Below are 23020 nucleotides of genomic sequence, written 5' to 3' on the forward strand. Positions count from 1 at the left end.
TAGAATGCGTTGCTCAAGCGCACACTTCGAGAGTCGAACCAGCGCCGCTAGATCTTGAAGCTTCTTCGTTCACAAAGTCACGCGCTAACCAACTGAGCTATCGGGACGGATCAGGGAGCTATTTGGGCCCGTACCAACGGCATTTCCTGCGTCCAAAATAATTCACACCAACAAAAACAAGACACCTTTTCAGAAGTATCTGAAATAGAGATAGGCCTATAGACTACCGTACTAAGTTAGTAGCTACAATTATTATTCTACCATATTTTTCTACCTTAAACCAGTTTCTCCCAAATGCAAGGTTGTTTCAGCTTGGAAAGATTTCATGTGGCGGAAATCACTCCGGACCTGGGTCCAAAAGCAGTCGACTTCGTCAACGCTACTAATAACTTAAGGGAGAAAATGATTGCAGATTTAGTCCGCTCCGTTAGCTAAAGTTCAGCGCTATGATCAAACGGTGCTGGTTCCGCTCTCGGGATGTGCGCTTGAGCAACGCATTTTGAGACTGCTGTTTATCCCCCGGCACCTAGTGGATGGAATAACTCCGTGGCAACAATATTTCAATTACTGATTTCAACAATCGGTACCGTAACTTCACTCTGAAAACTTTTTTCTGGACTATTTTCTAACCAGAAAATAATCCTCACATGATTCGTTAAAAACTTTTTCAGGTTTTTCTTATTGGTAATGTCAACCTTATAGCCTACATCGTTGTGAGTATTAAAAAAGTTCTCTTTAAACATGACCAATAAAATCTGGATTGTAATTATGAGCATAATGCTTCAACTACCGGTATTCCTAATGCAAAATTAAATCAATCTTTCTCAAAAAATATGCGCTATGATATTTTCATGTTGCAGTATGGTAAACAACGCACGGTATTAAAGAATATGAATAGCCTATACATTGCTCAAGGTCAACTAAAGCTTTGCGAGGAAGGTTGGCTAGTCCATATGACAGAAAACAGCTAAATCTGTTTTCGGAATAGTGCTCTATGTGATTACCGTGCCACAGCTTCGACGTAGGCTAATTTTTGAACTTTTATGCTCAATTCTATTTCAAAAAATTAGGCTACCGTAGACCTACTATTTTTTCAGGACCTAAAGCAGTAGCCAGAGGTAAAACTACTGAGATACGGTATTTCAGGCTTATATTTTTCACATGTGAAAATAAATTTAATGATCCTAAAAAACGCTGTAGCTAACTGCTCTGGGCTGCTGCTGAGTCGGAGTCTGGCTCGCTTTCTGACCTGGTCTTTTTCTGAAACGATCCCTGGTCCATATCTAGAAAACTGAATTGCTAAAAGGCAATTTAACAGAAAAACATCTGTTAAACATCTACTGACAACTGATCCCTGTTGCCTTAGCAATTGAGGTTTTAGCTTTCTAAAAAACGCTGTACTGTATTTGATTTATGCCTATGCACTAACTAGGCTATCATCACGATCAAAAAAAAATCACTGATCTGTGATGTTTCCCCCTGTAAGGGAACGTTCAAATATTACGTAACGCTTTTTTTCCGAATTTTTGACCCCCCCCTCCCCCATGTAACGCCAACGTAACGCTTTTTTCAATCCCCCCCTCCCTCATGTAACGCTTTTTCACTACGAATTCAGCACAAAAAACTACCATTCCGTACTCGAAAGCGTTACGTAACGTTTTGCCTGAACCCCCTCCCCCCCTATGTGACGCTAACGTAACGCTTTGCATAAACCCCCCCTCCCCCCCGAAGGCGTTACGCTTTATTTGGACGTTCCCTAAATTGATCGTCATATGACAAACAGACTGCTTGAGCCTTTTCATAAGGGAACGTTCAAATATTACGTAACGCTTTTTTCCGAATTTTTGACCCCCCCCTCCCCCATGTAACGCCAACGTAACGCTTTTTTCAATCCCCCCCCTCCCCCATGTAACGCTTTTTCACTACGAATTCAGCACAAAAAACTACCATTCCGTACTCGAAAGCGTTACGTAACGTTTTGCTTGAACCCCCTCCCCCCCGATGTGACGCTAACGTAACGCTTTGCATAAACCCCCCCTCCTCCCCCTCGAAGGCGTTACGTAATATTTGAACGTTTCCAAACAGTTTACGAATAGTTTCTATGAGAAACTAACTAACTGGATAGAAACGGAACAGGATAAAAAAAAAAAGTTACTACATATTTTGTAATAGACTACTGCATCATGTCAACAGAACGGATTTGACCAGATTGGTAGTTCTTGCAATAGCAACTTATGTTTAAGCATTTTAGCAACTATGGAAAAACATTTCCTGTAAACTCAAAAAGAATGTTACCTTGGCGATGTGGCTTAAATACAAACACGGTCACCTCCTTATCAATATCTTACTGATTAGTTTCAGCCATTTCTGCATCTCAGTTTAGAAAAATTTGCCTACCAATTAGGCTAGTTTTATTTAATTATGACGACTCTTGAGTAGGCAACCCAGACAGAAAAATTCGTCAGTTTTACATCGATTCAACGTATGGATGAATGGTCATTTTATTTTTGTTTGGATGCGAAACGTACATAAAAAACAGACGCACAGTGTGCATCCAACGAGAGAGTGCGAAAGACCGTAGCCCTGAAGGCGTAGGAGGTCGTCGAGTCTGCACTCTGCCATGCAGACGTTAAATCCACCAATGTAAAAATGACGGACTTTGCTTTCTGGGCAATTCTGCCAAAATACTATTTTGATAAATTAATGGACGACCTGTCAATGGTAGATTCAAAGAAATAATCGATTATACCTTTTAATAGAATATTATTTTCAGGTTAGCAAGTACAAACAAGGCTTTAGTAATCGTGATAGAAAATTAAAAGCAGAAATTCGTTTGAAAACTACAGTTTATTCAAAAGTTGACAACCAATAGCCAAGACCAAGCCATCGAGACGTTTTTTTGCAGTTGCAAATTTGAACGGGATTTACACGCTTGAGACCCATTTTTACAACAATGCAGCGACTGAGAAAAGGATGGACAATGGGGGCAAAACGCACTTGAAATATACAATTCACCAAGTAAGTAGTCATTATACTGCTGCCACACAGACACAAAACGCAGCGCGAGACAGAACACACTTGCTATTCACAATCGTTTTTCGGACACCAACAAATATAATAATAATAACAAAGAGATGGAAGTATTACAAAAAAAGTCTAAAGCACAATTTTACCGAACAACTGAAAACGCTCTATTGATTCAATGGATCAAAAAGCGAAGTAGCGCTCATGGGCAAAAGGTTGTTCTTATTATAAAATAAGCAAACGTCTCCCACAGTGCATCAAACATAGAAGCAGCAGTAGCAACGTTACATCAACAGCGTCATCGCAATTAAAACCTAGACAACAAAACCGTCATGTTTACATTGATTCAACGTCTGCAGACGAATTAATGTAAAAATGACGGATTTTGCTGCCTGGGGAGCTATGCAAGGCTACAACCTACTCCACTGGCTAGCTTGGAAATTAAGCGTAGAGGCAAACTTAAGAGAAAAATGCCAATTACAAACCGTTTCAACGTCTGCAGACAATGTACAAACGAAAACTCTACCTACTAAGAAACGTTCTAGGGTATACAATAATGCGAGTTCAGGGAATGAAAACGATACAGTTGATTCTGATATATAGAAACATGTGCTGATTAGCTCGCTTAGCAAAATCAGTCGAAAGTGCTTGACACACAACAGAAATTGCGGTATTAAGATGACATCTTGCAACGCCATCATTGTAAGGAAAGATGACAGGTTTTTGTCTTTTTTATAGCGATTGTTAATAAAGAACTAACAAAGAGAAAGCGACTATGTTGCAAGCATCGCTACATAATGTTAAACATGATTAACTTCAATGAAAGAAACATAAAAATATTTCTAGAAGCAAAATTCTACATAGAAATATTTTCTACAAATATATGTTTTAAATTTTTACTAGCAGACAATTCATGATAGACCAGGTAGACTGATTAACAAAAGCGTATGAGATGCATGAGACGACTGCACTAAGACTTGCAAGTGTAGCATACAGCTCACACGACAATACATCTTTTTCCTTTCTTTTGTTCAGGAGGCTCTAATGCAGCCAAGATAGCTTCATCAAAAACATTCTTGAGTCCTTTCTATCAACAAAATATATGATCACGTAGTTACAAGTTTCATGTCATTTCAGACTTTAGCATCATGCATCAAGCCCAACCAACTGCTGCACCAGGTTCATGTTTTTACATGGTAGTCAACTAAACTAAGGTAGAAGCCTTTTAATCTCTTAATGATTTGTACTTTTGTTTTTTAGCCATAAATATTCAATAAGTATTTTGTCCATATTGTCTGTAGTTAGTTTTTTTGTCCATAAATATTCAATAAGTGAAGTAGCTTTAGGCGCTGGAGAGAAGGCATGGTCGATCGTGGCAGGTTGCTTTGATATTTAAACGGTAGCTTTGGTTTTATAGCATACGATAATGTGATGAAATCACATTTTTGTTGACATTTGCGCTGCAAGTGGTAAAATAATTACAACCTTTTCAACTGGTTATGAATCAGAGAAATAACACACATAAACGGGGCACACCCTATGCAAGATACTGGAGAGTTGACTAACAGCTCGTTTCTCCCACACAGCAATGTCCGCCATTTTTACATAGATTTAACGCCTGCATATGTTGAATCCATATAAAAATGACGGAGTTTTTTGTCTGGGGCATGACTTCCACAATATCACATGTTACCAGTAACGTGCGGTGAGACTCGTGGTTGAAGATTGGAGAAGCATACCAATGTGGTAACTCAACTTTAAGATGCCCTTGAACAGGCTTCTCTATTGCTGATTGAAGTGTTTTCACTCTGTACCTAGCAACTGGGTATTTTTGCAATTTTTACACCTCAGACAATGGTACCAAAAAGATGCATGCTACGAATGGAAAATGTTTTCGTGTGTTTTTGAACATACGGTCTAATACACGTAAACCAGCTGATTAAGAACACTCATGCCTGTTTTGACAAGCTTTAAGTTCAGTGAATGACTTGAATACAATAGTGAGAGATTCAATTGTTTGCTCTATCAATCGTTGGGAACCACTAAAACTGAAACCATAGCTATTGATCTTAACCAAGCAGAAGACGTAAACATTCTTTAGCTGACAGTTGAATGTTTTGATAGTCACACTATGAGTAGGCTAGTAAATAATACGATAAGAGACTTATAAATGACTATTGATCAAAATTCTATATTAGGATTTGGATTGAATGATTCTCATGCAAATTTCTATATAAAATCAAAACGTAACTGTCAGTGAAAAAGACTATCTTCAAAAAACAAGCATCTGTATGTATTTTGTAAATAATCACATGATGAAACATTAAACTGGTTTTGTGTTAGGACAAGTGCAAAAGTTTCAGCATGATTTTGAATGTCTTTGTGTGGTTCAAAATGACATTTGAAACGTTTTGATGTTTTTTTTGTAAAAATAATTCGTTCAAAAATAGACTAACCAATTGGTCGTGCAAATAACCAAAGTTACAAAAAAAAAAAAACTTAAAGTTAATGAAGGTTTTGTTATGAAGCAAACAAAAAGACCATAAAATAAAAAAAAAAATAAACTAAAATCAACGAACATACTGTAAAGAAAAAAACATGAACGTCGTCAAATTTGAACACAAGTGTTGGTGCTGAATGTACAAAAATGCGCTGAATTTGAAAATCTTTATTAGAATCAGCATGGCTGAGACAGGTGACATAGACATACACCTTCATTGCAATGACAAAAATAATGATGTCATTCTCTTTCAAGCTGTTTTACCCTTGTTAAAATATGTGTTGAGAGAACAATACGTTTCTACTAGATAAGGTCGCATTTAGCCTTCGGTTTCTCCGATGGGGGCTCCAAAGCCGCAAGAATGGCTTCATCAAACACATTTTTTAAACCTCGCTGCATTTTGAAAATAAGAAAAGTTAAATTTGTTTGGAAGCTACATTCAGTTACGTTGCATCACTTATTACATGTGAGTGCACATTACATTTTGTCGCACATATGTTGCAATGCCAGTAGCAGCACAATTGTTGACTCATATTACACCATCACACCCAACTAAGAATAAAATCACGCGAATGCATTGCACTTGTGGAATATCATACAACACCAAACCATGCAAGAAATGTCAGTACAGCAAGTCACACAATTCTGAAAGCAATGCATTTGTAGTATTGTCACAGTAAGTCTGGCATATGGCCAGGGCATTTTACTTTTGTATTCTTTAAACACTACTTGTGAATAAAAACATATTCTTACCTGTGTTAAAGCGGAACATTCGACATATTTTACAGCCTTTAATTCTCTTGCCAACTTATCCCCCATGTCTTGTGTTATGGCTTTTTGTTTGTTTTTTGATAGTTTTTCTATTGTGCCAGCATCATCACGAAGATCAACTTGTGTTCCAACAAGTAGAAATGGTGTTTTTGGACAATGATGTGTAATTTCAGGTACCCACTGCAAAAACACGAATTACTTAAAGAAAAAATGTCATCATTGGGTTGTTGCCTAGTATAACGCATTAACGCTGTAATATTACAATACATAAATTGCTAGTTTGCTAAGTTACAGTAATTTGTGCACATCTGGCCAGTCCAGTCCTACAACTACATCATTTGAGAAAAAAGTTTAGTGTCCAATTTGTTGCTAATTTGGTACGGTACAACAATAAATCAAACACTTCTTTAAAGCTTGGGTGAAACTTCAGAAAGCGTTTAACATCTCTAAGATTGTGCCAAGACAATAGAAACAAAAGTGAACAACTGTTTCCATACTTGTGGAAACAATGCTAATTGCATCACGGATCACAACAATTAACTGCCACGTGTCCAACTGTCCAGTCCATGCATGGAAATTAAAGCAATGAACACTGAACAGCCAAGATAAAGACTACATGGTAGGGAGGAGTCCTAAATGAATGTTAGTATGAGGTTGAGCACGCGGCAGTGGGGCAAGAATATTTTCCTAACAATATTCTGCAGTATCAACACTAGTCATGAGACATTCAAGGACACAAAACTCAAGAATGCACAAACCTTTTCTTTAATATTTTCATAAGAAGATGGTGAAACGACAGAGAAACAAACCAGAAAGACGTCAGTTTGAGGATAACTTAGTGGTCTTAAGCGATCATAATCCTCCTGTCCTAAAGAGAAAATTTAAACAATTATAATATATACTTTAAATTGCACACTGTTTTGGTTAAATGGAAACAATCTGTATGTTTCCATGTGTATTTCGCACTGTGCAGTACTCTAGTTTGAATACCGGTACCATACATAGCCAAGCTAAGCAAACATGAATAAAAAGCTTACTAGCCTAACCTAAGATTTCTACAAGCTATCATAGCCAATAGCATAGGGTGTAAAATATATACTTGTTGAGAGAACGGTACCACATAATACACGTGTTATTAGATTTCTGTCAGCACAAAGGTTGTTTCTAACAACAAAGTGAAAGGTCCATACTCAGTTACAGATGAGATAATAAGACTGAGACTCTCGATATACTAAGCTTTCAGCATAAATAAGAGTAGGGCGACTAGTGCCTTTGTCCTGACCACCTATTTATCGGTAATTCCGCCCACCCACGTAATTGATTATATCTTGGAACCAGGTTTGCAATACTTGACAGCTAGTACCTTATCTGCGGGCTGTGTTATACCACTGCTCGTTTCCAAGCAGTGCAGCATGAAGATTGAAGAAGTGCTTTTTTATTAAGACCAAAATTTGCAAATTCTTGTATTGCATTTCATGAATGGTTACTGTTTTGAAAACTGTCTGTACCCAACTACCCATAGTTCTCTTAGCTGGTATTGGTAAACTCAAGTTTTAAATCTTTCACAAGCGGTAAACAACAGTAAAATGAGCTAAACACCCAATTTTCAAAACTACTTGCCAACATCAATACGAATTGAAGGCAGGTATATTATTTCTGGGTAAATTAGACATGTATGCTTTCTCCCAATTGTAGGATTTTCCCTTGGTGATCAAACTTTACAACATTGTATGAAATACGTCTTCGTATGAAAATCAATAAGAACTCATTATTTCTAGGTGGAGGGAGCTCAGTTGCTATCTGAGAATCATGGTAGAGGATGACGAGTTAAAAGGCATCTGAAAAACCTTCACGTACCACTAGTGGTACGCATACCACAGTTTGTAAATCACTGATTTAGAGAATCTAATTCAGAGAAATCCTGATTTGGAAACAGCCTCTTTTGAAGATTTCTAAAATCTAACAGCTACATCTGTTTATTCAAAGGAATTATCTTACAATGTAAAGGAAAAGGTGGCAAAACCGTAATAGCTTAAGACGTGCATGCACAAATCTGATTCTAAATCACCCATCCAAAATTGTTACGCTTGAATCATTACCACAGTCAACACATCAGTGGTAAATCTGACAATCGCTTCCTTAAAACGTAATACATTTACCTTACTAACCTGTAGGTTAGTAAAGTTTTTTTAAGTAAACAAACTAGTAAACGACTACTTTTCTTTGTCAAATGTATAAAATCGGATCCCCCCAATATTACTAGCATGATCCATCAGTGGCAGTAACTCTTGCCAGCTATGCTCAAAACAAGAACACAGAAAGTTACCTTGTGCAAATTAAGCTTTCAAAATTAATACTAACTTTGACCAAGCACAGCACTAGCTACGTATAACTACAGCATAAGCAATTTTAAGCATGGCCACAACCTCAAAAACAATGACATAATGATATCACAAAATCAAAACACCTAACGCATGATCACGAATAATTATTTCTTGTATATACATCATAATGCTAAAATAATTGTTAGTCATAAATACAAAGTTGGAGACAATGAACTCCATAAAATATTTTTCTATTTGCAGAAAAAAAAGTGGATTATTATGAAATCCTGCTGTGATAGCCAAATTCGGATTTTAGATTCGAGCTCAGCGCACAAAATTTACTTGCATTCGTACTAAATTTACTTGTTAGTTTATCTTGTAAAAATTTCTTGTAGACCAGTGTTGCTATAGGCTATCTTATCAGACATAGCTCAACATAACTACCGTTATCAGCAACTTCAGAAATTCACAATGATGAACAAATTTACACAGGTGACATCTAACCCATTACATTCCTACTCAAAATAGGTAATTTTAGCACATCACATCAATAATTAAGCAATGATAAATTAGTTGGCAGATCCACAAAATGCTATTGTCTGCAATGAAAACACATATATTATATCACAACAGTAACCACGTAGTTTAAAAAGCCTTCTAAACCATAGCTATAGTTTTCAAGAATTATCAAGATAAAGTGATTAATAAGCATGACGATTGACGCTAAAACTGGTGTGTCCGCCGTGAGACTTAATTTGTCCGCCGAGATAGCTGCTCAGACCGGACACGTTTGTCCGCCGTCAAAACGAATTTCGAGGCCTGTTATATAATATATATAGTTGATAAGTGAACATGTTAAAATATCCTTGGTTTGAAAAACCATATATAAATCGAAATTCTGACAATCCCGAACAATATTATGGTACATTGGTACCGGTAAGTGTTCTTACATGAAAGTAATTTCAACACAATATCAAAACTATCTAAATAAAAATGAAATAAAATTCATTAAGTCATAAAAACTACCACCACCATACCTGCAGTATCAAATAATCCTAAAGTGTACGGTTCCCCACCAATCATCACAGTTACAGCGTAGTTATCGAAGACCTTCAAAGTAAAAAAAATGTAATATGTATATTATATCATACATGTTAAGTTATTGATCAGAACCCACATAAAAACTTATATAGCCTACCACTGGCGCCGACTTCCGGGGTTACGGGGTGGCCACGCCACCCCGTAACCGCTGTAGCGGGGTGGCAGCCACCCCGTTTAGGTTACATTACTTACTGCATTTAAATTATGTAATTTGAACGGACGTTTAAATCTTTTTTGATCATTGGTTTTCGCTTCAAGTCAACGTAAAGCAAGAGGTGAACCAATACAGTATTGCAAAGAAAATGATTGTTTTTGTCACAAGCATGATACTCGCCTAACATCAAGCAAGCTACGTGAAGATTACGCAACACGTGGCTACGAGTTTTTTCCTTGTTGTTGCGATCGTTTTATTTGTTACTTGTCATAAGTCATTGTTACATTTGTTAGGTTTACAATGGGATTTATTAATCAATAAAATACGATCTTTCCATTGCCTCCCTCAAAAATATTTTTTGAAAAATTTTAAACTGCTCATAATATCGCTATAAATTATGCCAGAAATAAAATTATCTCGATGATTGATAGCTCCACCCCCTAAATGAATATCTATTTTCAAATTTCATTAAAAAAATGCAATTTTCGAAACTTTTTGAGTTATATTTAAAAAGTGCACTTAGTAAAGTAGCAGTTTTAACGTTTTGCAAATTTACACGTTTATATGATTCTATTTGAGGAAAGCTACACCCCCTGCCAATTCCTAATAATAAAAGCAACCTTTTTCAATTGCTCAAGATTTTGCATTTTGATTTTTTTTCCGATTTCAATTGGAGTGTACTGTCAGATCTACTTCATGCTTTAATTTTTATCGATGCCTTCCACCACCTGCAAGGCGGAGCGATTGTTTAGTGCACTCAGGCGCATAAAAACCTACTTGCGATCTACCATTAGGGGGGTATGTTAAAAGACGAATTTTGAGTACAAACTCTGAGTACCCCCCAAAATTATGCCACTGGGAGTAAAAAAACATATTATGAAAAAAAAATTGGATTGCCCCTCCGGGAACTCCCCGCTACCGGGGGGTTTTATGAGCGATTGTCAAAATACGTGTGAGTTGATACCTAAAATTTGAACCGGTTGTCATAGAAGGCTGGGACCAGTCTCAAAAGTTTCATTTTGAAAAGTTAAGATAGGAATGTAACTGTTTCAGAAGTGTCAGGTGTGTGGACGGGCTCATTTTGGCCCAAAACGGCCTATTTGGCCTATCGCAATTGTATAAAATTCAAAATTTTACCTCAATAAGTTTGAAACCGGGGTAATTTTTTGTTTAAAACGTTATGATTCGAATTAGTACTTTCAAATGAATCATATGCAATTATGCATGTCTAGCTGTAGAAAATTGATTGATTTTATGACGTCAATACGTTTAAAATCAGAGACATTTTGGGTCATGTCGTAAAGATTGTAATGTAGGCATACAGCCAGTCATTAGTAAGCATTTTCAATTTTCTTGCCCATGTTTGTTCTTTTGGAATATAATATGTACGTGTCAGTTACCAATGCGACATATATATTCAGTATTATATACTGTAGTCACTGTAGTGTATATAATACTGATAAAATAATAAGAATAGGATGCTATGTAATATTTAATGATAGTTTGTTTGTTTGTGCATTTGCAGTTTGTGTATTATTTAGTTGTTTTGTTTTGGATATGGACAGCTTTGTCTGACGCAAATAAGTATATAATAATAATAGTTATGTTTCAAAGGTCCAATGTTATGGAAGTACTGTGTAGTTCCAGATATCAAATTAGTGTTTTTTTATCTTTTCATTAAGAGCTTCATTCAATAGTTGAACTGTTTCATTTGAAACACAGCATTTGATTCAGGCAGATCTGACATATGACACAAGAAGTTCAGAATTTTCAGGAAAATCCATATTTCTCCATCTCTACTGTTGCCAACCTTCTTGAAGTAGTAAGGCATCATCATTCACAACTTCAACAATGTTAGCAAAGTGCCAGTGATATTAGCTTCCTTCAATCCAGATGGCAGCTATGAACTCACCAACTTGATAGGCTGGTGCTGCAAAATCAGATTCCTGGTCATTTGATGTGAAGCTTGAATTTGCCTCTGTAAGCAAATGCATAGCAGAAAGCACACTTTGGAGGTCTGACATTGTTATAGTTGCACATGAACGTGAATTATCTAACTAGCTGATAAGGTTGTTGGCATAGTCTTCAAATCTGGAATTTTTATAGTCTCGTTTCAATCGGAATATTGAAGCACTTGATTTTCGGGAGAGGCATGTCTTCTTTGCATAGCGAACTTCAGTGCAAAGTCTTTTGTTCGTTATGTGATCTGTTACAGCATCACTTTGAAGGTAAGCACTCACTTCCTCAGAAGTGGTAAAAGGCCCTGGTGGATTTTGCGCTTTCAGGAAATCTAAATCAGCAAGTTTACTGCTCTGCTCTGATATTGAGAGCTTCTTTTTTAGAGTAACCTTTTTCTTCATAAGCTTTCATCTTTTCATTGCATTGCAGTCTAACTTCTTTGCTGTCTTATTTCTGTACTGGTTTTTCCCATTTCTTCTTGTCAATCTTCTGAATATTTTCAAGTAAATCCGTGCTTTTATTGAGAACTACGCTTCTGGAGACTGTATCAAGATTTCTTTCACCATAAATATTTATCTTGTAGTTCGCTAATCCGACACTACGTTCTTCAATTTTCACCCAGGTTGTGGACTGGCAGATTATCCAGTTTCTGTAGGACATCATCACTTGCCGATCCAATTTTCAACAGCGATCCTGTGTCCTTATTTGCAGCAGGACCAAAACCAAACAGAGACCCTTTTTGGGTTGCCAAGCCTTTTGCAAAAGATTGAAGGAATAGAGCAAGCAAGCTCTTAACTTCGTTACAGTGTTCTTGCAAGCAAACATCGATCGAGCTGAGAATTGTTGGTTTAGGCAATGTCGATTTGAACATATCAATTGACGAAAAAGAAGTAACACACTCTGATGTTTGCAGGAAATGATGTGCCTGAAGCATAGTCAAGTTGGGCATATATGACTCATGAAAAAATATTACAACTCTATCATAGCTTATTAATCAAAAATTTTAGGCCCATTGCTAACTCATTAAGGCCAATTATTGCCAAATTTTCGATTTTGTACCATCGCGGTAGGCTAAATGGGCCATTTTGGGCCAAACTTGGTTTGTACGGACCAAACTATACACCTGACAGTTCTGAAACTGTTACATTCCTATCTTAACTTTTCAAGACGAAACTTTTAAGACTAGTCCGAGCTTTCTATGACTACCGGTTCAAAAGTTAGGTGTCAAATCCCATGCATTTTGGAAATCGCTTGTTAGACCCCCCGGTAGCGGGGAGTTCCCGGAGGGGCAACCCAAAAATTTTTTCATAATATATTATTTTACACCCAGTGGCACAATTTTGGGGGGTACTGAGATTTTTTTAATTTTAACATACCCCCCTACTACCATGATAACTTGACCAGTTTATTAACAGTTGGATTGACAGAGCTGCTGTTCGCAAAAATACTTTTGCCAAATAGTAAGTGTCAGAGCAGCAATGTAACAATAAAATTCACGACATACCTCCTGTGCTTTGTTTTAAAATTGCTTTGTAAATTATCGAGCTACAAATCAGGTGTAAAAAGACAATTGCATCTACGAAACACGCTTAGTAAAAATCAAACAAAAACATGTAGTTTGAAAGTTTTTAGGTTGCCATATTGTGCTATCCGCCACTCCGTGCAAAAATAAAAGTCGGCGCCTATGTAGCCTACATTCTATACATCGACTTACATAACAACTGTCTTGATCTTTAATCCAAGGCTAGTTTATAGACATAATTATAAATATAATTAGAGATGTACCGATACCAATATTTTGGCCGATACCGATCCCGATATCACTTTTTTAGGCCGATACCGATACTGATACCGATATTTTGGCCGATACTTTGGTGTTACAAAAAGAAGCAATTTTGGTATTTGCAAGGAATTATATCAAATGCTAAGTTTTACCTTACTTGCATAAAACTATTAAAAAAAGCTTTCAATTGGCATAATTCATTAAAGATTTAAGAATCCAATCTCAACCGCATTGTTGTGTCATAATAGTAGGTTTTAGTAATGAAAGGCCACCATAATTGAGGATTGGGGTATAAGGGAAGAAACATTACATCATAATTGGGGTTTCTGAAAAAAAAGTGTTTGCACAAACTCTCCAAATAGGCTAATCATAATTGATAATAAGATGTAAAATGTAAACCAAGTGATTTGTGTAGTCGTACAAAAACTATTCGACAAGTAATGTGCAACTTAAGGGCTCTTGTCGTTTGGTTGAAAAACTTTTGCCAGGCCAAGACTACCCAGGTAGCAAAAACACACAATTCTGCATCGCTCTCACCCCGCCAAACACTCAAAAAACCCGTGCAACTCGGCTGCCCCTAGCAAGCCGGCTCCACCAGTCGGCGATTCAACTTCCACCCTTAGCCGCAACAAACTCACCAAGCCCAAACAATGTCGTGGCAGAATAAGTAGGCCCAAAAAGAAAACAATGGGACCACAAATCTTTTAGGCGGAGCAAGTCTTTTAGGCGCAGACAGTTAGGCACACTGTGGCATCTAGATATTTAGGTGCGGAGCACTGTGGCGCCCGTTCATTTAGGTGCTATTCCTAGTAAAGTCTGCAGATTGTATCAGCTTGGCAGGTAAGGCAATGCTTTTCACACAAAATGTTACCACAGAGTGCGCGCCTATCTGCCCGGCGCCTAACTGTCTGCACCTAAAAGACGTGGACCCAAGATAACAACCTCATTGCGAAGAAAGGAGCGTCCCCCCGGCCACCAGCACAAGGCTGAGCAGTGAGCACTCACCAGCACAGCGAGCTGCCGCGACCCGCCAACCACAACGGTGCAGCTTCCACACTAGCCATTTCAATTCTTGTCGATGTCAATTATTGCTACAAAACGGCTGCCGAGAAACATATAGTTGATTGGATGGTCTAAATGGCTAGCATGGAAGCTACACCGTTATGGCCAGCGAATCGCAACAGCCCGTCGCACCAGTGAGCGCCCAGCCCTGTGCCGACAGCGGGGAAGGACACTCCCCCCCACAATGAGGCCGCCATCCCAGGCGCAACAAGACCACTTATTGATTAGATCAGTGAAGATTCGCAGTCCCACCGACCCCACCCACTCCGCCACGACATTGTTCAAGCCTGGTGAGTCCACCACAACGAAAGGCGGAAACCAAACCATAAACTGACAGAACCAGCCCACCAAAACAACCAAGCCACACTGGTCCATCAAACGTCCAGCAACGCAAAAACGATGCAAAACTACACATCCCGCCACCTGGGTAGTCTTGGCCTGGTTTTATCCTCTGCTGAAAGTAAAAAAGAAACACAAATGATAAATATTGGAGAAATCGAGTCTCCTTCACAACTTAAGAATCAAACAACGCAAAACTGCTGAAGCAAAACGTTTTGTTTGAATGAAAGAATCACTGTAAGCAAACAATGCTTGAAGTCATGGGAGTGTGAGGTATCAAAAATTTGAACAGGTTGTTATTTTTCTACTTCAATGTGACGTTAGTTACTACTTTAAAAAATCTATTATATATCTTTGCTTCTGCAGAAAATCCGCAGCAAACGCCTTTTTTTTACATGTTTAGTATCGGCCACAGTATCGGCCAAATTTTGCCGATACCGATGCCGATACCGATACTCAAAAAATGGCCGATATCACCGATACCGATGCCGATACCGATATATCGGTACATCTCTAAATATAATTAACCTTTTACAAGGCAAAATACACCATTATTAGATATTTTACAATTGTCAGACACAATATATATAAATTATGTATTGCTACATACGCTAGTTATGCTACTGCATATTACATATTTGAGTATAAGTCCACATTTTTGGAAGTGATTTTCATCTCAAAAAGAAGGGTTAGCTTATACAGTATATGGGACAGAATTTGAACATTTTGACTTTGGCATCCCTTTCAACGTTGATAAGAGCTTTTTCTATGTTTTGATTTTTTCAGATGTGTCAAACTAACAGGCATAGGCAAAATCGGTTAGATTTTTGGCAAATTTAACAATCGTGTTTAAACTTCACTGTGCATATATTGTGCTAAGCATACTGGCCATTTTGTGTACAGTACACTACACAAACGACCTCACAACAACAACTCGTTTTGACTTTGTTAAGCAAAAAATTAATTTAACACAATAAATTTTCTTCGATTTCATTTAGCACGCAGCCGGAATTTGCAGCTAGGCCATTTCATGCATTAATGAGCAGAATTATGGTACCGTACTTCGATTCCAATGTATCTAATAACAAAACAATCTGTTCTGTTGAATCATATTGATATCACACAGGAAGAGTTCATTTGTGAATATAGTGTCTTATTCTGTCGTCGCCATGAAGAGTGGTTCACAACTATTTCAGTTCACAGTGACCGATAACCGACTGTGATGTTCTTGTTTTGTGCTTGTTGTTTCATCAGTTGCTAAGTCAAAAAAGAGCAAGTAATGAAGTAATTTTTGATAACTCAACGTTGCTCAGGGCAGCTTAAGTTTCTGAGCTGTATGCTCTACTTGGAAATTTCCTTACCGTATGTCAAATGCCAATACTTAGGTGAACCACAAAATGATAGAGCCCAGAATAAGCTAGTCCACTTACCAATGAGACAATATAACTGACACAAAATTTTAAGGAAAAAGTAAGGGTCAACTAATAATCGAGTATAGTTTATGTGCGATTTAAAAACTATTTTTTTCCAAGGACCCTTGAAATCGTATATACTTGTTAACTTAAACAGTTATATATAATTTTTTTATTAGAAAGATATTTTAGTAGGCCGCTCTTAAAGCATGCAATTATTTGGTGGCATTGTTGTGTGTATCAAAATTACAATAGCATATTTTGTGATGGGTGCAACCTAGTTCGTACCCTGAAAAGATCGAGAGAAAAAAATAAAAAAAGCCAAAGTTGCTGATCGTAGTTTCCGCAAACATTTTAAAATTTTTCCCCTGAAAAGATCGAGAGAAAAAATAGCACAAAGCCGAAGTCGTTGATCGCAGTTTCCGCAAACAAATAAACCGAAAAGATCAAGAGAAAAAATAGAACAAAGCCGAAGTCGCTGATCGGAGTTTCCGTTTTTCCGCAAACATTTTAAAATTTCCAGTTATGATCCTAAGAGTTTGCCGAAGTCGCTGATCGCAGTTGCAGCAAACATTTTAAAGGCATATTCAATGAAATTTTCAAACTGGAATTAAGCATTAAAATGCGTAAACTAAACACTCAAGAATACATTTTTAAAAAAATTACCGAAAAAAAATGGTTTTCAATGGCGCTGGCAAGGCCCAAAGTCCAATGTTTCATTTATTTTTTATTTTTTTCAAAATGACCAAAAAGTGGAAACACTGCTAGAGTATACGTCATAAATGCCAAAGCTCCAGCAATACCAAAAGTCTTTTCGCGCGCTGGGTTGCAAAGTTCGGACGTGTTGCGTTCAAAGGAGTTTAGCAGGATAGTTTTACACGTCTTTTAAGTTTCTAGGATATTTCTTTGAGTAATTGTAGCAATGTTACTAGAAAGGTGAGGTACGGTAGTGTATAAATCTAGTAGCATTGCTAAAAATTAAATGTCCATAAAATCAATATTGCATCATACCGTAGTTTGACTATTGTAGAAACAATATTGCATCATAGCAAATACTACGCCTGACTTTTGTGTTGTGCTTGGCTGTGACACGACAGCATTGCATAAAGTTAGTATGTTTGGGTTTCCCAAAGACAGTACACAAAAAAAGGAAATGGAATAAATTTGTCAACACCACAACTTGTCATTGGAGTGGACCAAAACCACACCACAGAATTTGTAGTCTGCATTTTCAAGAAGCAGACTTCAAAAATTTTCTTCAATTCCAAATGGGATATGCCAAAAGACTTGACTTTAAACCCGGTGCATGTCCATCTTAAATCTTTCCTTCTCCACCAGAAACTAGTGCAACAGTTGAAAGATCACATTTGACTTCTTCCTGGCGACCAGCTTATAGAAGACGCCAAGTTAATGAAGTAATGTTGATTTTATGGTTTATTGTATTTATTTAGAATTACAGAATTAGGTTTTGATAACCTGTACGGTACCCCAGGGCCTAATTTACAACAAGGCCATTAACCTAGTGCAGCTGTTCCCAACATGTCGGTCGCGACCCCAACTGGGGTCACCTGACAATTTGCCTGGGGTCACCTGAGGCCTTCTGAAAAGTTTAGAATTTCATTAGTTTAGAAACTTTGCCACAAGAATTTCAAGATACAATGAAAAGCGTTGTAAGTGTCGTGAATTTTGTAAAAGCTAGTGTTTTAAACAGCCGCCTATTTTCAAAAGTTTGCAGTGAATTGGATACATCCAGTAATGTTTTGTTATTTCACACTAGTGTGAGATGGTTATCCAGAGGCAAAGTTTGGAAACGTGTTTTTGATCTTCGTGATGAATTAGAAACATTTTTAATCAAAAATCTAAACCACAGTTTGAAGCACTTTTCGGCGACAAAAACCAACTTCACAAAATTGCTTGGTGTCAAATTCGTATGTTTACTTGTCATTCTGTACATGTTTGCGCCAGCAGCAAAAAATAAAACTGAATGAATTCAATTCACTTTAGGCCTATAACATCATTAAAAACAGAGTGAAACGATTCACCAGGCATTTGATAATTTAAGTAACTTGCGTTCTTCTGGTGACTATAGGCTACTAGGTTACCAGAAGACCGCAACCTAGTATGGTAGCCTATAGTCACCAGAAGAACGCAAGTTACTTTAATTATAACATCATTATTGTATGCGTGGTTTATACAGTTGTCAATTTTTAGGTGCTTTAGGTTACTATAAATTTTTTGTGTCATACGTATTGGAGAATTTTTGAATCTTGGTTTCCAATACGAAGAGGAAGATAGTACGGTGGTTGAAGAAGTAAGTGATGATGAAGAAGAAAGTACGCTAGAACCTAAACCCTATCGTTTTGAGCCTGAGTACACAGCGGCAGAGATCAATCAGCTTTACCTTGCTGATGTGACTGACGTTTCTCAGCAGGAGGATCGAGTGGGAAACACTGATTGGTAAGCAAATTTAGATATTTGACATCATATACTGCATTCGTTTAGCTTTACTTAACATAAAATAATTAAATCACCGACCGTACCAGGATAAGTGCTCAGCTTTGCATTGCATTTTCCTATGGGTTTGTAAGGCCTTGAACCTACAACACGTTGAAAACAACTTTACAAATGCAACTGAAATTATAAGAAAATGAAATCTTAACGCTCTTAAGTTTACCTTGCCTAATACTAATTATATTGCAAAGTTGAATTTTCCCGTCCCGGTAGCCTATGCAATGAATTATTATATACTAGGGCAATTATTCTTTGGCTTAAAAATTGAAACTTTTGACATTAAAATTTGTTTTGACAAATTTTGAAGTATGAAGACCTCAAGTAGTTAAATTACGCATCATTGTACAAAATGCTGTACAACACAGCTGCCGCAAAACGACCTATCAAAAATTTATTCACCTAATGGCTTATGATTCACAATAAGTAGACAATGGGCCATTTACACCAGTATAAAGTAAGCTAAAAAGGCAAATGTGATCCCATACTTGATTCAAGTGTTGGGTATGAGAAGATAGGTACTCATTGTACTAAGCCTTTGGCACTAAGGAAAGTAAGGTGGCCAGTTCCTTTCTCTCGGCCGCCTTTCCTGCAGCAATTATGCCTACCCAATTTATTACACCCTAGCTAGATGTGAGCGATGCTTTCAACAACCAGCTTAAGCCGGGAGTCGAACCAGGTTTGGTTGGTTTTTGATGAATTTTTTTGACAAGTGAAAAAGTAATCACCCTAATTATTACCAATTTTATATCAACAGGTGTTCATGTTGTCACTGTGTGGCAATGGATGAGCAACATCAAGCTTTGTGCTACTGTGAGATAGATACAGCACAGATGAAAGACATGCTAGATGGACAATTGGACATGCATGATTACATTTACTCTGCTTGTTAGTTAATATATGGCGCTGTTGAAACAAAATAAATTGACTTGACTTGCTAATTGCTGTCGCCTTATTTGTTTCCAAGTTATCAATTCCGTTCAGTAAAAATAAAGTAAAAAAGATTTTTTTTAGGTTAAATTAAAATGGCCTTAGTAATATGTAAGTCTGCACCTAGTGAAAAATGCACTAAACTATGAAAAGCAATTCACTGTCCTGTTAAATCTACATAAAATCGCTCATTTTGTTGGTCCAAGAAATGTAGCCTATGTGATCAGACGAGCGTGAATTTACACAGCAGCCTATATAGATTTGGTAGGTTGTGTAAAATCATGTGTATGCCATTTCTTTGAATGCAATATTTGAACTACACAAAACATTATTTCATTCTCCAAGTATAAAAACCACCGCTTGTAATCATAGAACCTCAGGTTAATGAGAGAATACCATACCGGTACAGTTAAATCGCCCGCAGTAAGAAATATTGCTCGATCAGCTTTTATGACGTAGGCTGTACAGTCGCACGCTTCGCTGCTCACGCAAATTCCCGTTTTGACAGCTCGGACAAAACCAAGCGCGCAATGGTGGTCAGACCGCAATGGGGCAAAATTTTATTGAAAATCGTTTTATGGTAGCCTATTAAACACAAAGAACATGGAAAGTCGCCAAGTCAGGTTTTTCCTTTAATACCCCTTTAAAAGGGTTAGGGTTTAGGGTTAGGAAAAGATCGAAAAGAAAATAATTAAAAATAGCCGAAGTCGCTGATTATCGGAGTTTCCGCAAACAAACAAACTGAAAAGATCGAGAGAAAAAATATAACAAAGCTGAAGTCGCTGATCGCAGTTCCCGTTTTTCCGCAAACATTTTAAAAGGGGTTAGGGTTAGGAAACGATGGAGAGAAAAAAATTAAAAAAGCCGAAGTCGCTGATCGGAGTTTCCGCAAACATTTTGGAAGGGTTAGGGTTTATCGAAGTTTCCGCAAATATTTTAAAATTTCCGGTAATGATTCTAAGAGTTTTTGTTTGTTTGCGGAAACTGCGATCAGCAACTTCGGCTTTTTTTATTTTTTTTCTCGATTTTTTTAGGGTACGAACTGAGGGTACGAACTGTTCAGGGTACGAACTAGGTTGCATCCTTTTGTGATTGCTGTTCCTAATAATGCTTCCAAATACCATTGTCATTCAGGCATAACCTTTCTGCCTGATTCGAGACATTTTATCGTGCGATAAAAAAAATGTAAAAAATGTGCGGTGCAATGTAAAAAATGCAACAAAAGCAACAACAACATATTATAAAGGCAGTGGCTATTTGACCGGCTCCGGTCTTTGAATCTGAAACACTATTTGACCGGTCATGACGTCACTGCATAAGCGCTTTTTTCTTTTTCTCTTTCTAAGCAACAGACGAGAAGCGCCGATATAAGTTCTAACTTCAACACGTATTCTTCAACTCAGTCCGTGGCGCGTGCGATACGTCTCCGGCTGCCAATCTAGAGGGGATGAGTTCGATACCATCCGGAAGCATTCTTTTCTTCATTTTTTTTTTATCTAAATTTTGACCCGAAGCGCATTTATGTGGTAAATTTTTAATTTGAGTAGCCTACAGTCCAAGTTAGTTAATAGTTCTCAAGTTAGTTATATACAATACTTCTTTTAAAAGAAATGATAATGGTAAAACCATTTTTTAAAGAAGTATTGTATATAACTAACTTGAGAGAAAAATGTAGGGTTGTTCGGCAACACATGTTCACTTATGACGATCGGAAAATTACCAAGAGAAATTCTCAAATTCCAGCAAATTAAAAAAACTCTAACAGTATTACTCACATTTGAAAAGACATAAAAAATGGGCTGTAGGCTACTCAAATTAAAAATTGACCACAAAAATGCGCTTCGGGTCAAAATTTAGATAAAAAAAAAAGAAAAAAAAAGAATGCTTCCGGATGGTATCGAACTCATCCCCTCTAAATTGGCAGCCAGAGACGTATCGCACGCGCCACGGACTGAGTTGGAAAATACGTGTTGAAGTTAGAACTTATATCGGCGCTTCTCGTCTGTTGCTTTAAAAGAGAAAAAGAAAAAAGCGCTTATATAGTGACGTCATGACCGGTCAAATAGTGTTTCAGATTCAAAGACCGGAGCCGGTCAAATAGCCATTGCCTATTATAAAAGACAGACTTTTTTATAAACGTAAATTCAAAACAAAGTCACATGGTTGGCGAAAAAATAAGTTGTGATAACAATATTGATAAAAACTGTTAAATTTTTTCTGTAAAATTATTTTTAATTGTAAAATATTTGCAATTTTGTAAAGTAGATGCAACTACGTCAATGGTACGGTACCAAATTAGCACATGGGCCCTATATACAATCATACAAAATAACCAACGTTCTGTCACGACATTTCTCATGTTAACTAATAAAATAGGTCAGATGATATTGTTAGTTTTGTTACTACATGGTAACTATAATATACCCATTAAGGCCTAAACAAGTTTGAGAGCAGGTATACAGGTCTCTGTCATAGTCAAAAATGCTATGATGTCATATATTGGAGTCTACCTAAACTGTAAAGGTGAAGTATCGTACCGTAGCTGTTTTGGGTCTTGACCACTTTAGCTTTGCTTTACAATTTTTCAACCCCAACCAAAACTTTTATCTAACCCTGAAAGTTAGGGTTAGAAAATAGTAAAGTAAAAGGAAAGTAGTAGAGTTATTAACAGCTTTTGCTTGGTTAAATGCTGCTTACACACTTCACCCTATAGCCTATGTCTTAAGTATATACCGGTAGTCAATTTCAATCTTTGACATATATTCACATCATAGCATTTATGGTTAAGGCGGAGACTTTACACCAGCTCCAAGTTTGAATGGCACACTAATGTTGTTTTTGCATGTACCCTACTCAATTATCACTGCATTTGTACAAATTAAGCTTACTTACACACATACATATATCTTACCGTTGGCACATACTCTTGGGGAAATTTATTAGTAGTGTAAGAAATCAATAAGCATGTTTTACCAACAGCACCATCTCCAACAACAACACACTTTATAGTCTGCATGATGGCACAATACCTAACAAAATAAATCTGGTTTGTGTCAACGTATACCTGAAAGGTTAAACGTATTGGTATAGAGATAGTTTTTTTACATAATCAAATTTATTTCTTTTTTCAGTTAGCTTTATAGCATAACTCGT

The 23020-nt window shown here is 37.1% G+C and overlaps 1 protein-coding gene across 2 annotated transcripts; it reads right to left on the minus strand.

Annotated features, from left to right (window-relative positions):
- Positions 1–2736: 2736 nt before the first annotated feature.
- LOC145767558 (cell division control protein 42 homolog) lies at positions 2737–22926 on the minus strand. Of its 2 annotated transcripts, XM_082579402.1 has the most exons (6): positions 22779–22926; positions 9657–9729; positions 7054–7163; positions 6278–6475; positions 5789–5917; positions 2737–4111 (listed from the first exon to the last, which is right to left on the minus strand). In XM_082579402.1, exons 1-5 carry the CDS (start codon positions 22881–22883, stop codon positions 5828–5830), a joined length of 576 nt encoding a protein of 191 aa, XP_082435528.1. In that variant the 5' UTR covers positions 22884–22926; the 3' UTR covers positions 2737–4111; positions 5789–5827. The 2 variants fall into 2 exon arrangements, with proteins under 2 accessions (XP_082435528.1, XP_082435527.1); XM_082579401.1 differs by lacking the exon at positions 5789–5917.
- Between the last annotated feature and the right edge of the window lie 94 nt (positions 22927–23020).

The sequence above is a fragment of the Aplidium turbinatum genome, chromosome 3, assembly GCF_918807975.1.
Source record: "Aplidium turbinatum chromosome 3, kaAplTurb1.1, whole genome shotgun sequence".
NCBI lineage: Eukaryota > Metazoa > Chordata > Ascidiacea > Aplousobranchia > Polyclinidae > Aplidium > Aplidium turbinatum.